The following is a 22,000-nucleotide window of genomic DNA, read 5'->3' as shown; positions in this document are numbered from 1 at the left end:
TAAATGTATTTTTAGTCATAACAAATTGTATCATTAAAAATAATAGGTTATGACTAAAATTACATTAGTGACAACTTGTAATTAAGTATGACTTTTTGGTCACAAGTAAATTTTTGTTGTTACTAAAAATGATTTAATCACACAAAATATATGTTGGGAATAAAAAGTTATCACTAAAGACTAATTTTATAAATAATTATAAAGTTTGTTATAACATTTAGTCACAATAAATTATAATTTTGTATCTGTTTTAGAGATAGTATATAATTATTAATTATGACAATATTTTTTTGTTATTATAAATTCTCAATTTTTAGTCACGTGAACTTTTTTTTTTGGTAGTACTATGTTTATTTTCTTAATAGGCAAGCTTCCAAAAAAGTAAAATCACAGTCCCCACACAATCCCAAGTTTTCTTTGATTTGATATTTAAGAAAGCAGGGTCAAATTCCTTGCTTGACATGTATATATGTATATGTACTTTGTATAGCTATAGAATTATATATAGATGGTAAGATAAAGTAATAACAAGCTAGCTATATATATACGTATATATATTCAAATTCAACCCATCAACACATGCAATTAAGTAGCTAGACAAAAGGATTTCATACCCACCTACCTAACTATATATGTACAATATATATATATATATATATACAAGTGGTATATATATTAAGAGTGGAGAAGATCAACTTAAGGCACACGCAAAAAAGGCATATATATATATAAATATATAAGTTTTATAAGTATTCAAACAATAAGTTCATGCATGCCACCAAAGAGAGAGTTGGCACATATACACATGGCGAAGAAGAAGATCAACTTAGGCCATGGGACACTATACTATATAGACTATAGTAATTATATGCACTTTAGATCCAAGATATTTTCTTGCAAGTTCAAGGAAATGTATATTATTATTAATTACCATTACCATTATTATTTTATAATATTCATAGAGATAGCTTAAGAGGAGGTGGAGGTGGAGGTGGGGTTGGTCAAAGTCAAAAAGTTTTGAATCCCAAACATATATAGTTTCCTAACCTTATAGGGTTTCGGGGTTGTAATAATAATAATAATAATAATCAACATTATTTAAGATAGAAATATGAAATGAAATGAAAACCCCAAGAAAAAAGAGACGAGAGAATGAGCATTCCTAGGGCCTATGAGCTTATGAGATGAGAGGATTCTATTTGAGATAATTGCACCAAGAGAGACAGTCACACAGACACGCATGAGCCTTGGATTTTTATATAACATTAATTTATTATTATTCAAAAATTTATATTAATAATAATATTAAGCTCAAATCCCATATCTCTCTCTCTCTCTTTCTCTCTTTTACAATTAATATAATATGTATACATATCTGAGTTTGAACGTTGGGTTTTTGTGCCATGTCTATTGTCTACAATAGTAGGAAGAATTGAGTTCATATATATAATCATTTTATATATAAAAACCTACGAGAACAACTTCATTTTTTTTTCAATATATCCAACTTTATAATAATAATAATAATATTTTGTGTCTTTATGTAACGACAATAATTAATACAAGTTCAAAAAATTTGTATTGTTTTGTTTGGTTATCCTCATTTGTCATTTAGTATTATTATTATTATTATTACCAAATTAAATGTCATCGAGAGGAGACATTATTCATATGCATATATATTATATATAATTAAGTAATTCAAAGCAAGAATATAAATAGATCTTTCCATTGATTGATCATCATCATCATCATCATCATCATCATCAATACTACTACTAGTCTCTATAGCTTTGTTTCAATAATTTTATACACGTGTGTGTTTTGTACAATAAAAAGTCCCTTAATACAAGACAAATGAATAGGAAAAAAAAAAAAAAGAACGTATAGAGACAAGGCATGGGATGTAAAAAGTGGCATGGGTTTGGACCCTTTTATTTAGCTTTAATAAAGTTGTTTACTTTTCTTGGAAATCTCTTCTTTGATTGAACCGGGGTTTTGCATGGATAAGGGTGCAAAACCAAACAATGAGAGACCCTTCTCTGCAAATTTCTAATATATACATACATATATATATATATATAGAGAGAGAGAGAGAGATTAACGTAGTAGTGTGGTGGTGATATAATGTATTAATAGAGAGGTATTCTTTCCAAGAAGGCACGGGTGCTCCGCTGATTTCTCCAATGCAATCCCAGTTCCCATAGGGTTTTTTCACCTTTGAATATACATAAACTCTCTGTCCTATTCCACCTCCAAAAATATAATCTGGCCTCGATTTTGTTCATATACTCTTTATATATATATATAATATGTATGTATGTATATATATACACTTGATATTGTTTTGTTATTGATCTTGTACATGTTATATATTCATATATAAATATGTATAGCTTTTCTGCTTTTGGTTCTTTGTATACTCCTCGCGTAAAAACTTTCAAAAAGAAACGAATTTCTTATTAGTCGTCACAACCTTTTATTAAGAGACAAAATTATTATAAGGCCAACAAAAATTATTATGGTCGTCGTTTATTATATATATAGTTTTTCTCCCTTTTCGTTGGTTAGAGAGCCATATATATAAATATTTGGTTAGTATTTTTTATCGAAATACATACTTGCTATCTTATCTTTTCAATAATATTCATATGATATTCTGTAATTTAAAATCGTACATATTTAATTATCTGTACTTAAATTTGATTAATAAAATTAGATCAATATGACCAAGCTATTTTCAATTATATGAATTTTAAATTCAAATTTAATTACTTAATTACATATAATTGATGACAGTCTTGTCATATTGATAAAATTTTACTGTTTAAATTTGAGTTTATGATACTAAATAGGTATAATTTTAAATTATAGTATTAGATGAACATTATTAAAAATATAATGTAACAAGTCTGTATTCACATAATATACCCTATATATATTAATTATTGTAAATTACAAGCAATGAATGGGAAAAAGTTAAGTACTTTCCTATAAGGAGTCGTTTGGTATGAGGAGTTCACAGTTTTCATATTATTGGGAAAGTTGAAGAGGGTAATCTGATAGTCTGGAAACTTACCTCATTGTGTTTGGTTGTGCACTGTAATCTTATCTGTGATTCCTAGGAATATTACTTTCTGTGTTTGGATGTGCATAGGAATCTGTTAAGTTTTCATATTTTCATAAAATTAATATAATAATATATTTCATCAAAACAATTTATAAACAATTTTACTCATAAAATATTTTTTAACAAAATTAAAAAAATACATCTATTGAATACTAGAATCAAGTATAATTTTTAAAATTACAAAAATACTATTATTTTATTTTTAATAATATTTCATTTGTTATTTTAAACGAAAGTAATAATATAAATGCTTTACAAATCAATTTTTTTAAATAAACAAATATTATTTATCATTTTATAGTTTGATATATGTATATTTGTTTTTATATTATAAGCTTCAAAAATAAAACAAGTCATTAACTAAAAAATTATTGGTTTAAGATTTAAAATAATAATAATAATAATAATTTTGAAGTGTTTCACATTCTTGGGTATCTGAAAACCACTTGTCAGATGGGTTTCACTTGAACCTAGAATCAGGAAAAGTTAAAACCCCTAGAGTACAGATTCCCAAGTTAGATAAACTCAAACCCAGTACCAAACATGGGAAAGTGTTCAGATTCTCATTCCCGTGTCCAGATTCCTGCATACCAAACGGCCCCTAAAGGTTTGGAATAAAAATATATCCTTGTTCCTTTCTCAATAAATATCATGTTATTTATTTTTAAATCTTTGACTAACCATCATATATGCTATTATTTTTAAGTAGAAAATTATAAGTGTGGAAAATTGAATTAATCAAAATTTGCACCACATGGTATTATTAGGATGATTGATGATATGATAGAGCTAGAGTACACTAATCACAATGGTAACCTTATTTAAGCAAAGTATGACAGAATATAATTAAACATAATAATAATCAGAAATAATAAATTATATATATATGGCATTATGTTATTGCTGATGAGAAAAAGTTACAAATAGCTTGGTGTAATTAATAATTAAAAAAAAAAACATCCGAGAGGGTACAACAACATTCAAATATGAAGTTCCCAAAATTCATAGCAAGTGAGAAAACACATAATAATTCTCATATGCTATTGCTGAACTTCAAATGAACTATAGAGACCCCTTTTTGCATGCAATAGCCTATATTGCACTAAGTTAGAAAGAGAACCAAAAAAAATAAACCTATATTAATATCCTAGGTGATAATTAGTAAAATAATTAACACATTAAAAAAAAAAAAAACTGAAAATCAAAATTAGGAACCCAGTTGTCGTATACATCCTACCCTTTTTTTTTTTGTTTTTTGTTTTTAATTCCTAACAATAAAAAGATAAACCCATTAATTTCCCTACTATTTCTCTTCTTTTTCTTCTTCATCAAACGACAATGAATTAAGTGTCGTTCCACACAGTGAAGGTTGGAGTCCCATGGCACACAGCTGCAGCCATGTTGATATTCGATGACCTTGGGCCAAGAGTTGGAACAGCGGTCGGAACCCAATTATTGCTGCAAGCCGAGCCCTGGTCATAGGCCGTACTATTAGCCTTAACAACGCCGACGGTCACCGGTGACTGCTGTGACATGTAGTACAAGCTCCTGGCATGGCTATAAGGGTCGTTACTTGTACTAGAACCGAACACATTTTCATGCTCGCCAAAACCATTACTGTTGTTATTAGTACTATTACTTTGGTGGTTCCCAACGACGTCGTTTGTTATCACAGTAGCCATAGGAACGACATATCCACCGTTCCCGTACCCGTTACCATGATGATCACCACCATTACTGCTGTACATAACAGAGTTCGACCCTGAGCTGTGCTCCATGGAAGAAGAGTCCATCCCCATTAGATTATGCAAAACGGATGAGGAGTTGGGCTGAAAGAAATTGTGGGTGTTGCTCAGCTGAAGCTGGTCATGATGAAAAGCACTGTTATCAGAATCTTGTTCTTGCTTGCACCAAAGCCTCTGTCCACCTCCGTAGGGGTAGTTGTGCATAGTGAAAGGCTGATGGTGAGTCTGTTGGAATGCCGCCAAGGCGGGCCAGCCACCGTGGTGGGCCGCGGCAGCAGCCACGGCTGCGGCGTTGTAGTTGGTGATTGCGTCCGTGAGTGGAGAGGTCATGTTGTCTTCGACATTATCGGTTCTGTGGCCTTCGACTGTCATTATCTCGGCTTGTTCGGCGTCTTTTAGTCTCTTGGCAGCTCCTCCAATCGGCAGTGTGCTGCTCTCCAATATGGATTTGACGTCGTATCTGCTCATGTCGAAGTTGGTTACTGCGTTTAGTCCTCGAAACTTAATTGCTGCGATGTCGTATGCTTCTGCTGCTTCCTCTTGGGTACCTAAAGTAGAGAGTATTGAGCTAGTTAGCTTGGTTTTTTCACAAACACTTTGGCTACAATTATACATGTATATATACTTACTGAATGTGCCTAAGTAGAGGTCTTTGTTTCCAGCAACTCGTCCAATTCTTGCTTGCCATCTCCCGTGCTGGTGGTGTCTGTTTAATTTACAGACACGTACACTATAAGCAAACACTTTAATTTGTTTCAACTTATATATCTAAGTATATGTATATATATATATATAGTAATAACATACCTTGTTACCCCTCGATAAATGGATGCACCACGAGAGAACCCACTACTCTTCCTACACCAACATATACAAGAATAATGTTAATATAATCATATATATATATATATATGTATCAAACATACATGTTTTAGTGATAATGATCATATATATATGTGTATATATACCTTCGCAAAGATGCTACATATTCCTGCCTTGTCATGTGCTTCATTTCTTCCACTTCTTTTTCGTAATTGCTGATCTGATCATTTTCATTGCCAAAAGATGAGAAAAGTGATTGTCATTATCAGCCAAATTTGCATACATGCACAAACACTATAAATATATATAAATATACATAAACAAACCGTCCATGACTACAAACAGTATAAATTTTTTGACACATTCCCGTTTTTGGGGATACTTTTATGAGCACTAATTAAACATATAATAATGAATACAGTAACACCTATACACAATATAGGATAAGCCTCATTTTAACTATTTACATGAACTTTTTGTAATTGAACTAGTTAAAAGGTCTATACATATAAGGCATATGTGCTATTTATTTAAGAAAAAATGTGTCATTTTCATACATATATATATATATATATATATAGTACTCACAGGAAAATTGGTAGTGGTTGTGGTACCCCAATATTTCAATGCTGCTAGATCATAAGCTCTAGCTGCCTTTTCTTCTTTGTCATAACCACCTGATGATAGATTATATATAAGGAGAGATCATCATGATCATGAACATGATGAAATAAACAATAATATATATAGATCGATACATATTGATATATATATATATTCATAAAGAAAGAGCTAGTTTTGCTTACCCAAGTAAACTGCAAAGGAGATTGATGATAACAAAAGCCCCAACAAACCAAGAAGATCATGCAGATATAGATCGAGGAGAATAAGACCCACATCAGAAAAAAGCACAATTAGTTTATATATAAAAACATAAAATAAATGGTTTTCTTAATAAAAAATGTGATGAGTTTATATATACATTAATTAATATATATATGTATATATTTATACAGAACTCTACCTTGTCTTCCCTTGCGAGTTTGTCCTTCTCTTCTGCAACTATTATCCCATAGATGAGCCTCATATCTACCTGTCCATCTATGCCTGTAAAAATTTCAAAACCAAATATAAGAAATAATACAACAGAAAAAAATGTGTGCATATATATATATAAACATATATTTGTGTGTATATAGATGAGAAAATGACCTAGTTACACCACGGTATATAGATGTTCTTTGTCCGAAAGTGTCAATGGATTTTCTAGGAACCGCCTCGATTGCGGTTGTCGGACTATCAACCCCCGTTGCAGTAGCCGCAGCCGCTGTCGTCCTTGGCTGCTTATTACTACTATCCGATATAGAAGAACTCTCTCCGCCACTCCCAGTACCTCCCGCCGTAAGAAGAGGCAAAGCCGAGCTAGACTGCGATCCAGTACTCATCGAAAGCGAAAGAGTCTGATGACTAGTAGTACTCGCCGCCGCAGTTGCACCGGCTCCTCCGCCGCTACAGTCGTTCTTGGTCTCAGTCGGCTGAGGCGTCGGTGCAGGTTGGTTCCTAAGCCACGTCTTGATCATAGACAGCCCAATGGAGCTTCCGGCTCCGCCGCCGCCACTTGCACCGCCATTGTTATTAGGGGCCGCGGCCGCTGCTTCGGATGATGCGATGTTCAAGGAAGCCGCGCATGAGGCTTGGAACATGTAGTCGGCCGTAGTGTTGGTGTTGTATGCGTGGTGTTGATGGTGGTGATGATCGTGATCGGCGAAAGAGTGTTGGCCGAGGAAGTTTTCGAGCTTCGGTTGCTCGTGTTGTTGTTGGTTTTGGCTATTGCTTCCCATTAGCATAGACAAGTCCGATGAGCTGGTCTTGTAGTTGGTTTCAGAGACCGAGTTCATATTGTTCCAATCTGCAAAAAAAAATGGCAATAAAAATAAGGGTCTTAACTCATATATAGGGATATATATATATATGTTTATAGTGATGAAGAAAAGGGAAACCTTGAGAGTGATTGTTTGATCTGTTGAAAGCTTCGAGTATGCCAAAAGGGGGAGGGAGTTGGTTTAGGGAAGGAGCAGTGGAGTGATCAGAAGTGAGATCGAAGCACTCGCCGGAGACATCGTTACCGGAGATTTCATCAGAGTTGAAGCCAGCAAGACGGTGATGAGAGACTGTTGACTGAGAATGATCTTGATGGTCATGGTGGTGGTGGTGAGGTTCTTGAGGTGAAAGAGAAAAACCTAACCAGTTCATGGAACCCATATATATATATATATGACTATATATTTAGGTTCAAAGAGAAAACCTTTATAAGAGAAGTGATGATGAGTTAGTAAATAGTATCAATGGAGGAGGGTTTAGATGAGCACTGAAATTAGTCCATGCATGAAGTTGACAAAGGAGATGAAGACATAGAATCCATGAAGATATATATAGTAGAATGAAGAAGAAGAAAAAAGAAGAGGAAAGGTCAAAAATTTGAAGTTGAAAATAATCTCTTTAAAAGTAAAATGAATGGAAGATTTATATTACTCTCTTTCTTGCTAGATGTCTCTCACTCGTGCACACAAATCATAAATGAGGGCACTCGTGTTGAAGGGTATTATGGATATTCTCTGAATGAAAGTTTGGCTTTAAGGTTAATGACAATAGGGTATGATGATGAGGTGGCGAGGGTGATAATGTACTTTCGCATTGCAAAAGTCTTATTTTCCAAAAAAAATATATAAAAAGTGTACATGTATATATATATATAATCTCTTTTATTAAGAAGATTAAGAATTGCTAAATCTATCTCTATTATATATAACTGGTATTGCCTGACAAAAAGAATAATAAAAAGGTACACGAGGAGAAGGAAAAAAGAAATGATTTTTTTTTTATTTGAATGAATGAGCCAGTTATTTCGTACACTAACTAAATATGTATATACGTAGTATAAGATTAAATGGGTTTTATTTAATTTGGGGGTATTGTATAAGTATTATTGAATATATACCAAATGGGAAAAGCCAAGTTTGATTTCAACTTATCTTAAGTCATGCCATATATAAATATATTAAGCCTAACACACATGTGTCATACCCTATGAAAGCATGTGCTTTCGTAATCTTGAAACAAAAAATTGTATAGCTCTCTCTTTGGACTATACTACTATTATTAAATTAACAAATTAACTTGTCACACCTTACTTAATTTACTTCTCATTCATTAATAACTATATAATCTCTCTCTCTTTCTCTTTCTTTCTTTGCTGTGAAACACCTGTAGAGAAGAATTATAAGGATTATATATATTTATATGTATAAACACATATTAATTCTGACTTAGTGTGACAAAATATCAGTACCACACACCCTCTTATTTCTAGCTCTTTGGACTATATATACTTAATTTAATTATTTACTTCTCTCTCTAAATTTTCAATTCTTTCTCTCTCTCTCTCATTGCTGTGAAACACCTGTAGAGAAGAATTATAGGGCATAATATATGTATATATATATATATGGGATTCAGTTTAAACTCTACCGGTAGGACTCTCAGAATTTTCGACCCGTGAATATTTTTTAGCGTGATTTTTTATAATGACCGTGTATATTGTAGTTATTTAGAGCATCCTGCAAATATTTAGAAAATTGCGAATAGTTTACAGTCCCAAAAACTAAGTTCAAACATATTGTTACATGCGTGACTAACTTTTTTTATGCGCATGAAAAATAACTTGTTTGAATTTAATTTTTGGTACTATAAACTATTCAGAATTTTCTGAAAATTTACAAATTATTCTAAACAACTACAATATAACAGTCGTAAAAAAAAAAACGATAAACAATGTTCACAAGTAAAAAATATTGATAGCACACCAATAAAACTTGGATTGAAGCTCCGGTACAAAAAAAATTGTCTTGTATATATTTCTGACTTAGTGTGACAACAACCCACACAACTAGACAGCCCCCCTCCACACCCATTTATTCATACCCACTTGGACATTAGTCATTTCATGTCAGAACCCAAAATTATTATCAGATATTTAGATCTCTCTCTCTATTTTCTCTCTGGAGAGAGAAAGAGAGAAAGTGGTAGTATTCGTCTGTGACTGCTGCAGCAACAAACAAACAAACACCCATAACTTTCTCACATTCCATCCATCTATATCATCATCATCATCATCACATTATTTAACTATTATCCCTTTATAGTCCTAATCATCGAAACTGCTCCCCCGCCACAAACGGGCGTTTCTCTCCCTCATTTTCAGTTATTATTACCAAGAAAAGAAAAGAAAAGAAAAGAAAAAAAGCTGTTTTCTCTCTTCTCTTCTCGGCACATATTTTTCTATATATATATAACAATAATAATTCATGCATGACTGACACTCTTATGAATTTCTTTATTTTGTTGATATTTTTTGACAAATGAAATAATAAAGTGAAATATATGTATATATTATTTGACAAATAAAAATAAAAAATGCAATATATATGGAAATTAATATATTCATGGGAGAAGGGTTTACAGCTTGTACCCCTATACGAGGACACTAACCCTTGTCTTCCGGGTCTTTGAGATTATTATTATTATTATTATTATTATTTTCTTGCTCGATATATACATATATATACTTATAATTATATTATTGTGTGTAGTTTTGAAAGGGACAGATTGGAAGAAAATCTTACTACTATCCTAAGCCTAAGGATCCACATATATATGTGCTTTGGTCAACTCCTCTCTTCAAATAGTTATTCAAACCTTTTCTATTATTATTACTCTAAGAAAAGAATATTCATATATGTATATATTAAACAAAATAAGTTCATATTTTTGTTGGAATAAAACTTAATTAGAACAAAATTATGGCTTTTATTCTAATGTAACACACACATGTTTGAAATCTATATATATTCTTAAAATGTGTACATGCACTAACTAATAAAGGAAAGAAAATATTCTCAATTTGATTATATATTATTTAGAGTAATGGGTGAGATAGAATGACCTATTTTTTTTGACTTATTGTGCACTTTGACCTATAGTTTTGATAATTTTTTGTGAAATGAACTCTGTTTAAAATTTCGACTATATGTGTCTTTAATTGTGTGAATTTTTTGATCATCTATCTCGAGTGTCGGATGTCATTTCATAAAAAAAATTATCAAAACTAAACTAAAAGTACAAATTGACTCAAAATTAAATCATTTTGCTAAGGTACCCTATTATTTATGATCATGTACACCATAAAAACAGTGAGTTCTACTTATTGAGGAGCCAAGATTAACACATGCTTTTTTTTATTTTATTTTAGGGGGGCAATATGAATAATTTATAATACCCATATTTATATTAATTTTTACAAAAATACATAACTAAAATGTAAAGATCAAGAAAAAAATTAAGAAACCATGATCCCTTTATAGTGCCCTTATTGCTTTTTATTAGAACATTGTATATATATGCAAATATGTATAAAATGAAAAAAGTTGAAAAAGTGTCACAAGATTTATATATAGATGTACGATCTTAAGTCATGGTAAAATACATATTTATATAATACGTACGAACGTATAAGGGGGACCATGTACGTGTACGTATATATATACACATATATATATATTCATGTATATGAGTTAAATTGTTAAAGACGACTAGTATTGATGAGTAGGGAGAGAGAGAGAGAAGGTAAGTAAAAAGAAAAATTAAATAAATAAAGGGTTGGGAGGGTGGTGGTGGAGAAAGGAAGAGAGAGAGGTGTGAGTGAATGAATGAATGAATAATCTCGAAGGTTTCAAATTAAGAAGAAAAAAAACACAGTGTAAGTTTGACCGTCAAGAAAGGAATCAAAGACGGTAAAACACATGGCCCTCAAACTCATTTTTTAAGAATATCCCATTTTTAAATTCTCATTAAAAGCCTGCTCCCCTCCCCACTGTAAAAAATATAAATAATTATTATTATTATTATACAAGTAAAATAAATGCTCTCGGTAACCTAATCATAATCATGCTCTCTCTCTCTCTCTCTCTCTCTCATCAGCCCTCTTCTTAGACAGAGATAGGAACAAACTTTTTAGAGAGAGAATTTAACAGCTTATATTTAAATATGTATATATATATATACGACACTACTAGATAGCTATAGCTCTATGTGACTTTTGACCTCAGGCAAAGATAAGAAGGAACCATCTTTTAGGCCAGGGTCGGCAAAATGACAAACCCTAGTTCTCTCTCTCTCTTTGTTTTTTTACACCCAGTAAATTTTTTCTATATAATAATAATAATAATTTTTTTTACGGTTTTTGTTGAAAAAATGAATATTTTTAATGATTTTTTATATATATTTTTTATTCTTGTATAGTTGGTATAGTAGAGGTTAAATATATATATATATTAAATTTGTACGGTAGGTACTTAAAAAAAACCCTATTATGAGATTTTTTTTTTGTGTTTTTAACCGTGAATAGTTTTCAGTTTGGTTTTTTTTTATGATTGTATATATTTTAGTTATTTAAAACATCCTGTCATTATAAATAAATGTACTCTTTAGTGGCAACATTTTAGTCACAACATATATTTTGTGTGACTAAATGTCATTTTTAGCCACAACACAAAAATTTGTGACTAAAAAATCATACTTAATTGCAAATTTTCATTAATATAGTTCTAGTCACAACCTATTACATTTAGAGATAAAATTTGTTGTAACTAAAAATACATTTAGTGATAACAAATTGTGATTTTTGTGACTAATATTTTTAGCCAACACACTTTTTAGTGATGACATATATAGGTAAGATGATTTTTCTTTAGTCACAAATTTTTTACTTGTAATCACAAATATTATTGGACTAAAACTAAGATTTTTTTGTAGTCATGCAAATTTTCAGAAAATTCCAAATAATTTATAGTGCCGAAAACCATATGGCTGGACATTTAACCCGCAAAACCCGACCGACCCGAGCTAGCAAAACCATATTTTAGCCAAAATTTGAAAATTTCGGATGTACCCGAACCAATCCGAACACATTCGGGTTTGGGTTTAAAATTTTGATGGTGTGTGGATTCGGGTTAAACCCGAAACCCGAAAGGGAATCCGAAATTATGTTTTTATAGATTTTTGTTTTATAATTTTTGTGTGAAATAAATTACTTGTCTAACAAAAAATAATTCAACAATTATGCTTTTGAATGTTGCTGTAAATTATTTTATTTTGGTAAAAATACATGACAAAGTTAAAAAAAAAGTCAAAAAATGGTAATTTTGTAAAAACAAAATGTTGTCAAAGCCCATTCAAGGCCCAAACCCGAACCTGCCCGACCCGAAATTTGAATATACCCCAAATCTGAAAATGTATCGAACGGGTCGGTACCATTTTCGTGCACCCGAACCCGACAACCCAAAAACCCTCCCGATGTGCAGTCTTACTGAAAACTAATTTAAAAACAAGTTGTTGCACGCTTGACTAATTTTTTTATGTACGTGCGTGGAAAACAACATGTTTGAACCTAGTTTTCGGTACTGTAAATTATTCAGAATTTTTTGAAAATTTGCATGATACTATAAATAACTACAATATACATGATCATAAAAAAAATTGAAGAGAGAAATTACTTGGACATAATTGTTACTCAATTTTCCAACTGAGACCACTGTCATACATGTGCATATGCCCCTGAATCATGAAGAAGATAAACAATTTTTAAAAAGGGTTTTGGTTGTGTGAATGAAAGCCATGTGTATACTATTGTAGGTTTTCTTTGCCACCCTTAGTTCGAACGCCATGTGTTTCTCATGTCCATCATTTATATATATATATATATACTAAATTATTATATATATATATATGTTTTTATATATATAGTTTCTAGTTGGTGCAACTAATAATTAATATATTATTTTCTCTTCAACTTTGAATGGTGGGAGAGTTGGACCATATTTTTGTATACTATTATTGCTATGCTAAATCCATCAACATTAATTGAATGAATATACTATGAATCATATATAATAATAATAATTAATATTGATTAATTATTCTCCAATATTAATTTTGCATATGCATGAACAAAAAAATTAGCAAAACCATCGTATATTTATATTTGAAATTACCATCCAATTAACTCTAGTGTTTATGTTTCCTATTCACTTGTTGGTAATATAAAATTATCAATCTACCAATATTCCAATATATAATAAAGCAACTTAGATTGATAGTAGAAGTGGAGGAAGTACATCAATTATCTAGGAAGAAGAATGTATATATATTTTTTATGGTATATTTATATATATAGGGATTCACTATACATCACATCCACTTTTTTGACAATTTCACAGCATTATTTTTCTATTTTCGGCACCTTGATAGATATATTAATCCCAAATTTTTTTATATGACAATATATATATATATTATATAATTATTTAGAACATCCCGCAAAATTTCAAAAAATTCTGAATAGTTTACGAAGCAAAAAAAAAGTTGAAATTATCAAATTTTACGCGCGTACAATAAACAGTTTAAACCCTATTTTCGTTACTATAATTTATTCATATTTTTTTGAAAATTTGTAAAATATTTTAGATAACTATAATATATATCGTTATATACAAAAAAAATCCATAAAAAAATGATGTACTTGTAAAAACAAAAATAGATGCATTATCATCACTCTCCATGTACACTCCATCCACATCCATATATATAATAGAGGATGTATAGAGTTTGATAGTTATAGACCAAAATGAAGGTATATATATAAATAAGGTTGGTCCATTAAATGTGACATAATATTAATTGGGCCCATATAATGTCGTACGTGTAAGGAAAAGCATAGTGTGTATGCATGCAGCCCATGCAGAGTATATGAGCAGCCCATGCTATCCATATACAACAACCACATGCATCATTGGCAGTCATATCACTGCAGGCTGCTTGTGCTGTGTGCTTTCGTCTTTCTTCAACTTATTCTCTCTTATATATGTCACTTTTGCCCCTCCAGGTCCGGGCGACTCAATAGACACGTAGAGAATATATAATAACTTAAATATTTTTATACGATGATGTACCTTACAGTAGGTTCTCATAAATTTTTTTAAAATTTTAAATAATTTATAATGTCGAAAAATAGAGTTAAAAAAACAAACACGCATGTTAACTACTAACTAATTGAACTATAATTTTAGCAACGTAAATTATTCAGCATTTTTCAAAAAATTTAATTATCTCAATTTTGTAGAAAATAGATTACATTATGTTATATACTAAGTACAAATTTTACTTTGTATACTTAAATTATATATTATTTAATGTAATTTGGGCTTCATTTGAGTACTTAAGTTTCTAATGATTAATCATGGTTATCAAGAGTTTGTAGGTAAACAAAATAAATCCCTAATGAAATAAATTTCATTCCTTGTTAGCTATGTTTATATTTATGTATATGAGTACAGGGGTTTGATATTTGTCATTTTAAGGTGTCTAACACCACAAGATGTGACACTCTATAATTAGTTAGGTGCCAATAACTCCCAAAAGAAAAATTACAAGACGAATTAAAATGATATATATGATCGTTAATATTAAGAGCTATATAAAAGAACAATAATAGGGCTGTTTGGTAACCATTAAAAAAACAGTTTTTTATTTATTTAATTAAAAATTTGACAATTAAACATAAAGTAACGTTTGGTAACTCTATTTTTATTTTTTATTTTTTTAAATTTTAAACAAAATTTATTAAATTTTAAAAATAGAAAATTTTCACTTTCAAAATTTTTTTAAACAGTTTTTATTTTTTCCTTCTCTTCTTCAAATTAACACATCACATTGTTAAACAAAAAATAAAAATAAAAGTTATCAAATACGTTTATTATTTTTTGTTTTTAAAAACAAAAAACAAAAATAGTTACCAAACATATTTTTATTTTTTAAAAATAAAAAAACAAAAATAAAATAATATTTCTATTTTTGTGTTTAAAAAATTTAAAAACATAAATTTTACCAAACGAACCCAATATATAATTATTTGTTACCAATAAATATCAAACAGTAATATATATATACCACAAATATATCATTTTTCCATTAGCCTAATTAAGTAGAATATTGATCATGGGCTTATACCATAATAATAATATCTCAAATGGTACAGAACAAGGTCTAGAGATAATTATGAAGTGGGCTTATACCATTAATGTACGCATTAATTAAACGACTAAAATGTTAATTAAATGGTGTGATATTATCAGAGAGATCAGTGGAAGAATATATATATATATATATGTGTGTGTGTGTGTGTGCTTATATTAAGCAGTGAAAACAATGGAAATAAGAACATATTTTTTAAATCCCAATAAGGTTTTCTCGGAATAGTATATATAAATATAGCTATATTTATACATGTATATAGGTTAGCTCAAGTTACTTAATCAACATAAGTGCACGTACGACTATTTAATCAAGTTATAGGCACATATATATATTGTTATATATATATATATAGGTACGTAGGGAGGTGCAACTATATATACTAATACTATAGTTAATTATTAATTAGTGTGTAATTAAGTTAAGAAAGACATGAGAGCAGGTAACAAGCAAGAGCAAATAGCGGAGAGATTCTTTGATTTTGATATGTACGTAATTTTATTGGATTTATATGCTTAATATATAACGCTTCTTTCAACTTTCTCCCTATATCAATATATGTATATTTACATTTATATTTATATATATATCCAAATATAAATACTTATAATTATGCATATATATATTTATATGTTCGCCATTAACTCCCCTTGTATATTTATTTATTATTTTTATTATCTATCTTTAAATGGGAAGTTGTCATTTATTCCACTAAAGAAAAGAACAAGAAAACAGTCCCTTTTTAAAAAGAAAAAGGTTAACAATAATACATATAAAAAAGACTGAAATAGTAAACAGTAAATAGAGTCCAAGAAACTTTAAGGGTTGATTGTTTTGTTTGTCACAAAAATGAAACTATCATGATGATGATGATATAGGTACAAGTTCAACTAAAAATAATATTAATTTTCTATTTTTAAAAAGAGAAAACAGTTTTTACTGTTAAAAGTAAGAACCAAAATTTTTAGGTCGTCTAGTTTGACATTAATTGTCCTTATCTGTTGAACCCAATAACTTCAACTAATCATTCTTTGAACCCAATAACTTCAACTAGCCTAGCTAGGTAATTGGAATTTATATATATAAATGTAAAATTACATATCTCTTTTAGGGATAAGCATCTAAACCGACAAACAGCGGTGACGGACCGCACCGCACCATACTACGTACACCGCAAACCGCAGTGTCAAAAGTGGAATGGTTCGGTATGGTTTGTATCTTAGCTAAACAGCGTGGTGCGGTGTGGTGCACAGTTTGGCGGTGTGAAATTTTGATTTGCACCACACCGCACCGTATACTTACAAATATGTTAAAAAAATTGAACTTTACATATACCGTTTTTTAGTAACCCAATCTGAAACTAGGAGCCCACTTAAATTAGGGTATAACCTTATTCTCTAACACATCATACATAACAAGAACTATTTACTCTCTCATCTCATTTACACCTCCTCTCTATCACCATCTCTATCTCACACATTTTTTAACACACTCACACCATGAAAAACCACCCAAACCACACCGCAAAAAATGGTTTGGTTTGGTCGGTTTGGTGCAACGAAATCACACCGCACGGTGTGTTCTAGCTACTACACCGCACTTGTGGCGTGGTGTATTAAAAAGAGTTCAAACCGCCCAAACCACACCGTGCACACCCCTAATCTCTTTTATATAAAGTGTGTAGATTCATACATTTTTGGTTTAATTAGTTTTTTTTTGTTGGTTAAAGAGTATTTTTCTAAATATTTAATGGAATATATTTTTTAAAATTAATTAAAAAAATATTTATTAATTATATTAATATAAATTTAAATATTATAAAATATAATTAAATATTTATTAATTATATTAATATAAATTCAAATACGTTATTATCATTATTATAAAATCTTATTAATTATTCTTGTGTTTTGTGAAATAATGAATGTTTTTAAGAGTAGTTTGTGATCTAAAATATATTATTGTATTATAAATAATATTTTAGTTTAATTTTTATTTTAATATATTTATGTCATTTTTAATATATAATATTATTTAATTATTTAAAATATATATGATAATCATAAAAATTTAATAAAAATAATTAATAATTTTTTAAAATAAAACTAAACTATTGCACATATATTACTTGCACCTAATATATATATATATATGTAAGACTTCTAAATGCTTATTACCTATAGATGGGTACTTACAATTATGATGATGTGGCAACATAGTGACTTGATATAGCAAGTCACGAGTAGGTAAATATTTTTTTTTACATTAATTTCGAATTTAGTTTTTTTTTGCCATAACTAATAGTGTTTCCAACAAATGAAAAACACTAACTATATTTAGAAATTGATATGCATTTGAAAAATGAAAAGTTTACAATATTATATTTTCATAATAAATACAAATTTTTTATTAGGTAACCCTTTCAAAAATTTGAAAAAATCAAATTTTATTTTTAAAAATATTAGTTAACAACTATAAATATAGATAATTGATCTTAATCAAATATTAAAGTAATCATCTATCCATATCCATGGTTAGTAATTATTAAAATTGCCCCTGTATATATAAATTATATCATCAGTTAATGGTGTATTATTTGAGTACCCATTCTTCTTCTCATCAATCAAGCAAGCATGGCCAACAAAACCTTATGCTACGTCAAATCATCATGAAGTGAAAACAAATGACAGGCAGATCCTTTGAAAAACCACAATATATTATGAAAAACGACAACATTTGTGTACATGATCGATCGGAAAGGAAAGAAAAAAAAGAGCCAGATTTATTTCCACAATTTATACATACATGTATAACTATATATATATATATATAATATACATGCATGCATCTATGCAGAGTTAAATCATTGAAGAACTTATTTTTAAGTCCCAAGGCCAGTCAAGATTTTCTAATATATATATGTATATAGTAAATATATAATATTGCAAGATTTATAAGCATATATAGGGGCCTTAGCTATACCTTTAAATGAGACAAAATTTTGGGTTAAAAAGAGTGATAATTTAGACGATGTTTTTGAGTGTTGCTAAAATATGTAGGAATCGAGAAGAGTAATATAATATGTAAAGCTGAAATTTGTGGTTTATTGTTAGAGCTAGCTGGGAAATTAGTGACACTTATTGCGAACAAAGAGGCAGATAACAAGCAGGAGCAGATAGTGGAAAAGAAAAAGATTGCTGGTTTTGCTCTTATTATACACACACACACACACATATTTATATAGGGACCTAATTATATATATGTTGTGGCCATTAACTACATTGTTATTACTAGTAGTGTTATTTAATTATATTTTATTAATGATATGTGCAGCATCAAAATATTATACACACTCGTATTATATTATTTTTAGGTAAATAGGAAATTTCCCTCCCGAACTATTGTCTTTGTAGAGTTTTGTGTCCTGAATTTTTATTTTTTTGTGGCAAAAATACTTTTGAACTATAACAACTATCGTAAATGTGCCTATTATATTGCATATATCATTTATTTTTTTGAAACAATTTGCTCAGATAACATTGATGTTGTGCTAATACGGCGATATTCGACAGTCCTATAACGGGCAAATACATACATATATAGTGGTTTAATGACAAATTTTGAGAATATATTTATGTAATCTTAGAATTAATTTTTGCACGTTTAACGTCGATAATCTCAATTTCGACTAACTTCAATTAGTTAAATAGACTTTTGTGTTGTAACTAAGCATGTGACATGTGACTACATAACAAACTGCTTAAAAAAAATGAACAGAATGTAACAAAAGAGACATGTTTGCACTGATTTCTATAGTTCAGGGGGCATTTTTTACACAAAAAATAATTCACGGGGCAAAACTCTACAAAAACTATAGTTCAGAGAGAAAAATTATTATTTGTCCTATTATTTTTTTAAACAAAAGAGGTTCCGTTTAAAATAATTATGATTGGCAGTTGAAAGAAACTATCACCTTATTGTGTATAGTTTTAGTTTTGGTGCGCATATTATTATTTTACTTTACTTTTAGTGTATATATACATATAGAATATGTAGAACTTCGTGACAATTGAATTGCTCGTTTTAATCCATAACCTAAAATAAAGATCATATGTATGAAACACACAATTTTTGCATCAATTTTCACTGATAAAAGAAACTTATTATCTAGTCTATAAGCATATATATATATATATTAGAAAGAGCTGATCTTGTTTAATTAAGCTTAATTAACTCAAACAACAAATAATGTTCCTACAATCACAATTATTGAGTTATCGTACCAAAAAGCAGTTTGCATTTTTATTGATTTCTTTGATCTCAAACAAAAAGAACATATGATGATGAGCTTGTTCTCCAATACATATATACATACTTATTTTAAATTTCAAACACCCTCGAACCACTCCTAATTGAAACCTCTCATGAGTATCACTGCCAAACCCCACATTACGAAGGTTTTTGAAACAATATTATGACTAGGTTATAAAATCATCACCATATATATCAACTTATTGGTTTTAAATTCACATTATTTTAAATGTGAAATTGAGGCAAATTAAAATTTTCAAATCAATAAATTACAAACCACACATCGCACAATGATAATGTTATCGGATATCACATGGATTTTTATTTTATAATAATTAAAATATCATTTACGTACGTATATGGCTCATATTTATATTAGTTCAAGTGGTAATGATACACAATATGTGTACATATCTTAGCATTAATAAAGTATCAAAATCGCTATATGCAGTGCAATATATGTCCTAATAATATTAAACAAAAATAATAACATAAAAAAAAAACTTAACGTTATATTAGTACCCCCAACTTATCTATAGACACCAAATAATTTGTAAAAGTAAATTTGTTTGCATCTATACCACTTATAAATTCTAAAAAATATGCTTTCTTTTGACGACTCCATTATCAATATTCTCCCACAATTTTTTTTATAACTAACATTTATTTCAACATTTTATTCACCCTAAAGTTTCCCCTGATGTTCAATTTGACAGTGATCAAAATTTAATATTTTTTTTTTGAATTTGTATGACTCCAAAAACATATGTACTTATTAAAAGTTAAACAAAACGCAAATTAATAAGATTAATATATGCACCACAATTATTACGTGACCAAATCTATTTGGTATTGAAATAGATAGTAACATTAGGTTTCCTTTTTTTTCTCTGCTAGGGCTTCGTGATCAGTTTCATTTTTTCTTCATCTTTTCTTCTCGGCCATGGGTGCCGACTTCGTTCATACGTACGTCTGATCATGTCTAGCTAAGAGGATGTTTCTGCAGATTGGGTTGGTGGGATTGAACTTGGAAGGTGGCTGCTTTGGATTTTCTACTTCTTGTGCTTCGTTAGGGGCGAGATTTTTCCTTTCCAGAGGTTGATGATGGTAGAGTTCTGGTTTTGTGTGGGTACTATCGTCGTCGAGGTGGGTGTTGTCGTCGCTTGGAGGTTCTATTCAGTTAAGGCCAGATTATGGGTACGGGGCCTTTAGTTTGGGGTAATTCCTTGGAGGTGGACAAGAAGTAGTAGATCTAAAACTACACTTGTTTGGTGGTTGATTTTTATTTTAGTTTTGTTGTTTTGTTTAAATTTGAAAATGATGGTGGGTTTCAACCACCGGCCTACTAGATTAGTGGGGTTAGTCGTTATAATGGCAGGATGATGGTTTTTATTCCTATTGGGTGGTTGGTGGTTCTTCGATATGCGTAAATTGCTTCTTTAGGAGTCTCAATTTTTTGCTCATTGACTATCAGATCTGGGGGATTCCTTGATCTCTATTGGACTTGTATTACGTGACATTCCGATATCTTGTGTCAGGGCTTATGAACATGGTTATCCGTTGTTTTATTTTCTTTACTCCTAATTTGAATAATGGAGTTGTTATCTCCTGACTTCTATTGGAAGATTATTGGCTGATGGTCATTGGTGGGGTTGATCTATCATATGCCCATTTGGAAAGGAAACCTTATTTACTTCGCACTCGTTGGAAGTTTGATTGCTTATGGCTAATTAAACCTTCAGTTGAAGTTTCTGTTAGGGTTTTCTTTCTATTGCTTGGTATACCTATTTTGGTTGACTTTGCTCTATGAGCGTTATCTTCTTGTAATGGACTATGTCTGATCGAC

The 22,000-nt window shown here is 29.9% G+C and overlaps 1 protein-coding gene across 1 annotated transcript; it reads right to left on the bottom strand.

Annotated features, from left to right (window-relative positions):
* Nucleotides 1-4,085: 4,085 nt before the first annotated feature.
* Nucleotides 4,086-7,959, bottom strand: LOC133789387 (AP2-like ethylene-responsive transcription factor BBM1). The gene is made up of 8 exons (XM_062227233.1): nt 7,698-7,959; nt 6,910-7,606; nt 6,722-6,804; nt 6,286-6,374; nt 5,844-5,917; nt 5,683-5,733; nt 5,505-5,581; nt 4,086-5,423 (listed from the first exon to the last, which is right to left on the bottom strand). The coding sequence occupies exons 1-8, from the start codon at nt 7,957-7,959 to the stop codon at nt 4,474-4,476; spliced, it is 2,283 nt and encodes a 760-aa protein (XP_062083217.1). The 3' UTR covers nt 4,086-4,473.
* Nucleotides 7,960-22,000: the final 14,041 nt, after the last annotated feature.

Source organism: Humulus lupulus, chromosome 7 (genome assembly GCF_963169125.1).
Source record: "Humulus lupulus chromosome 7, drHumLupu1.1, whole genome shotgun sequence".
NCBI classification, from domain to species: domain Eukaryota; kingdom Viridiplantae; phylum Streptophyta; class Magnoliopsida; order Rosales; family Cannabaceae; genus Humulus; species Humulus lupulus.
The sequence above is the reverse complement of the archived record's forward strand: the minus strand, read 5'-3'. Positions and strand labels throughout refer to the sequence as shown.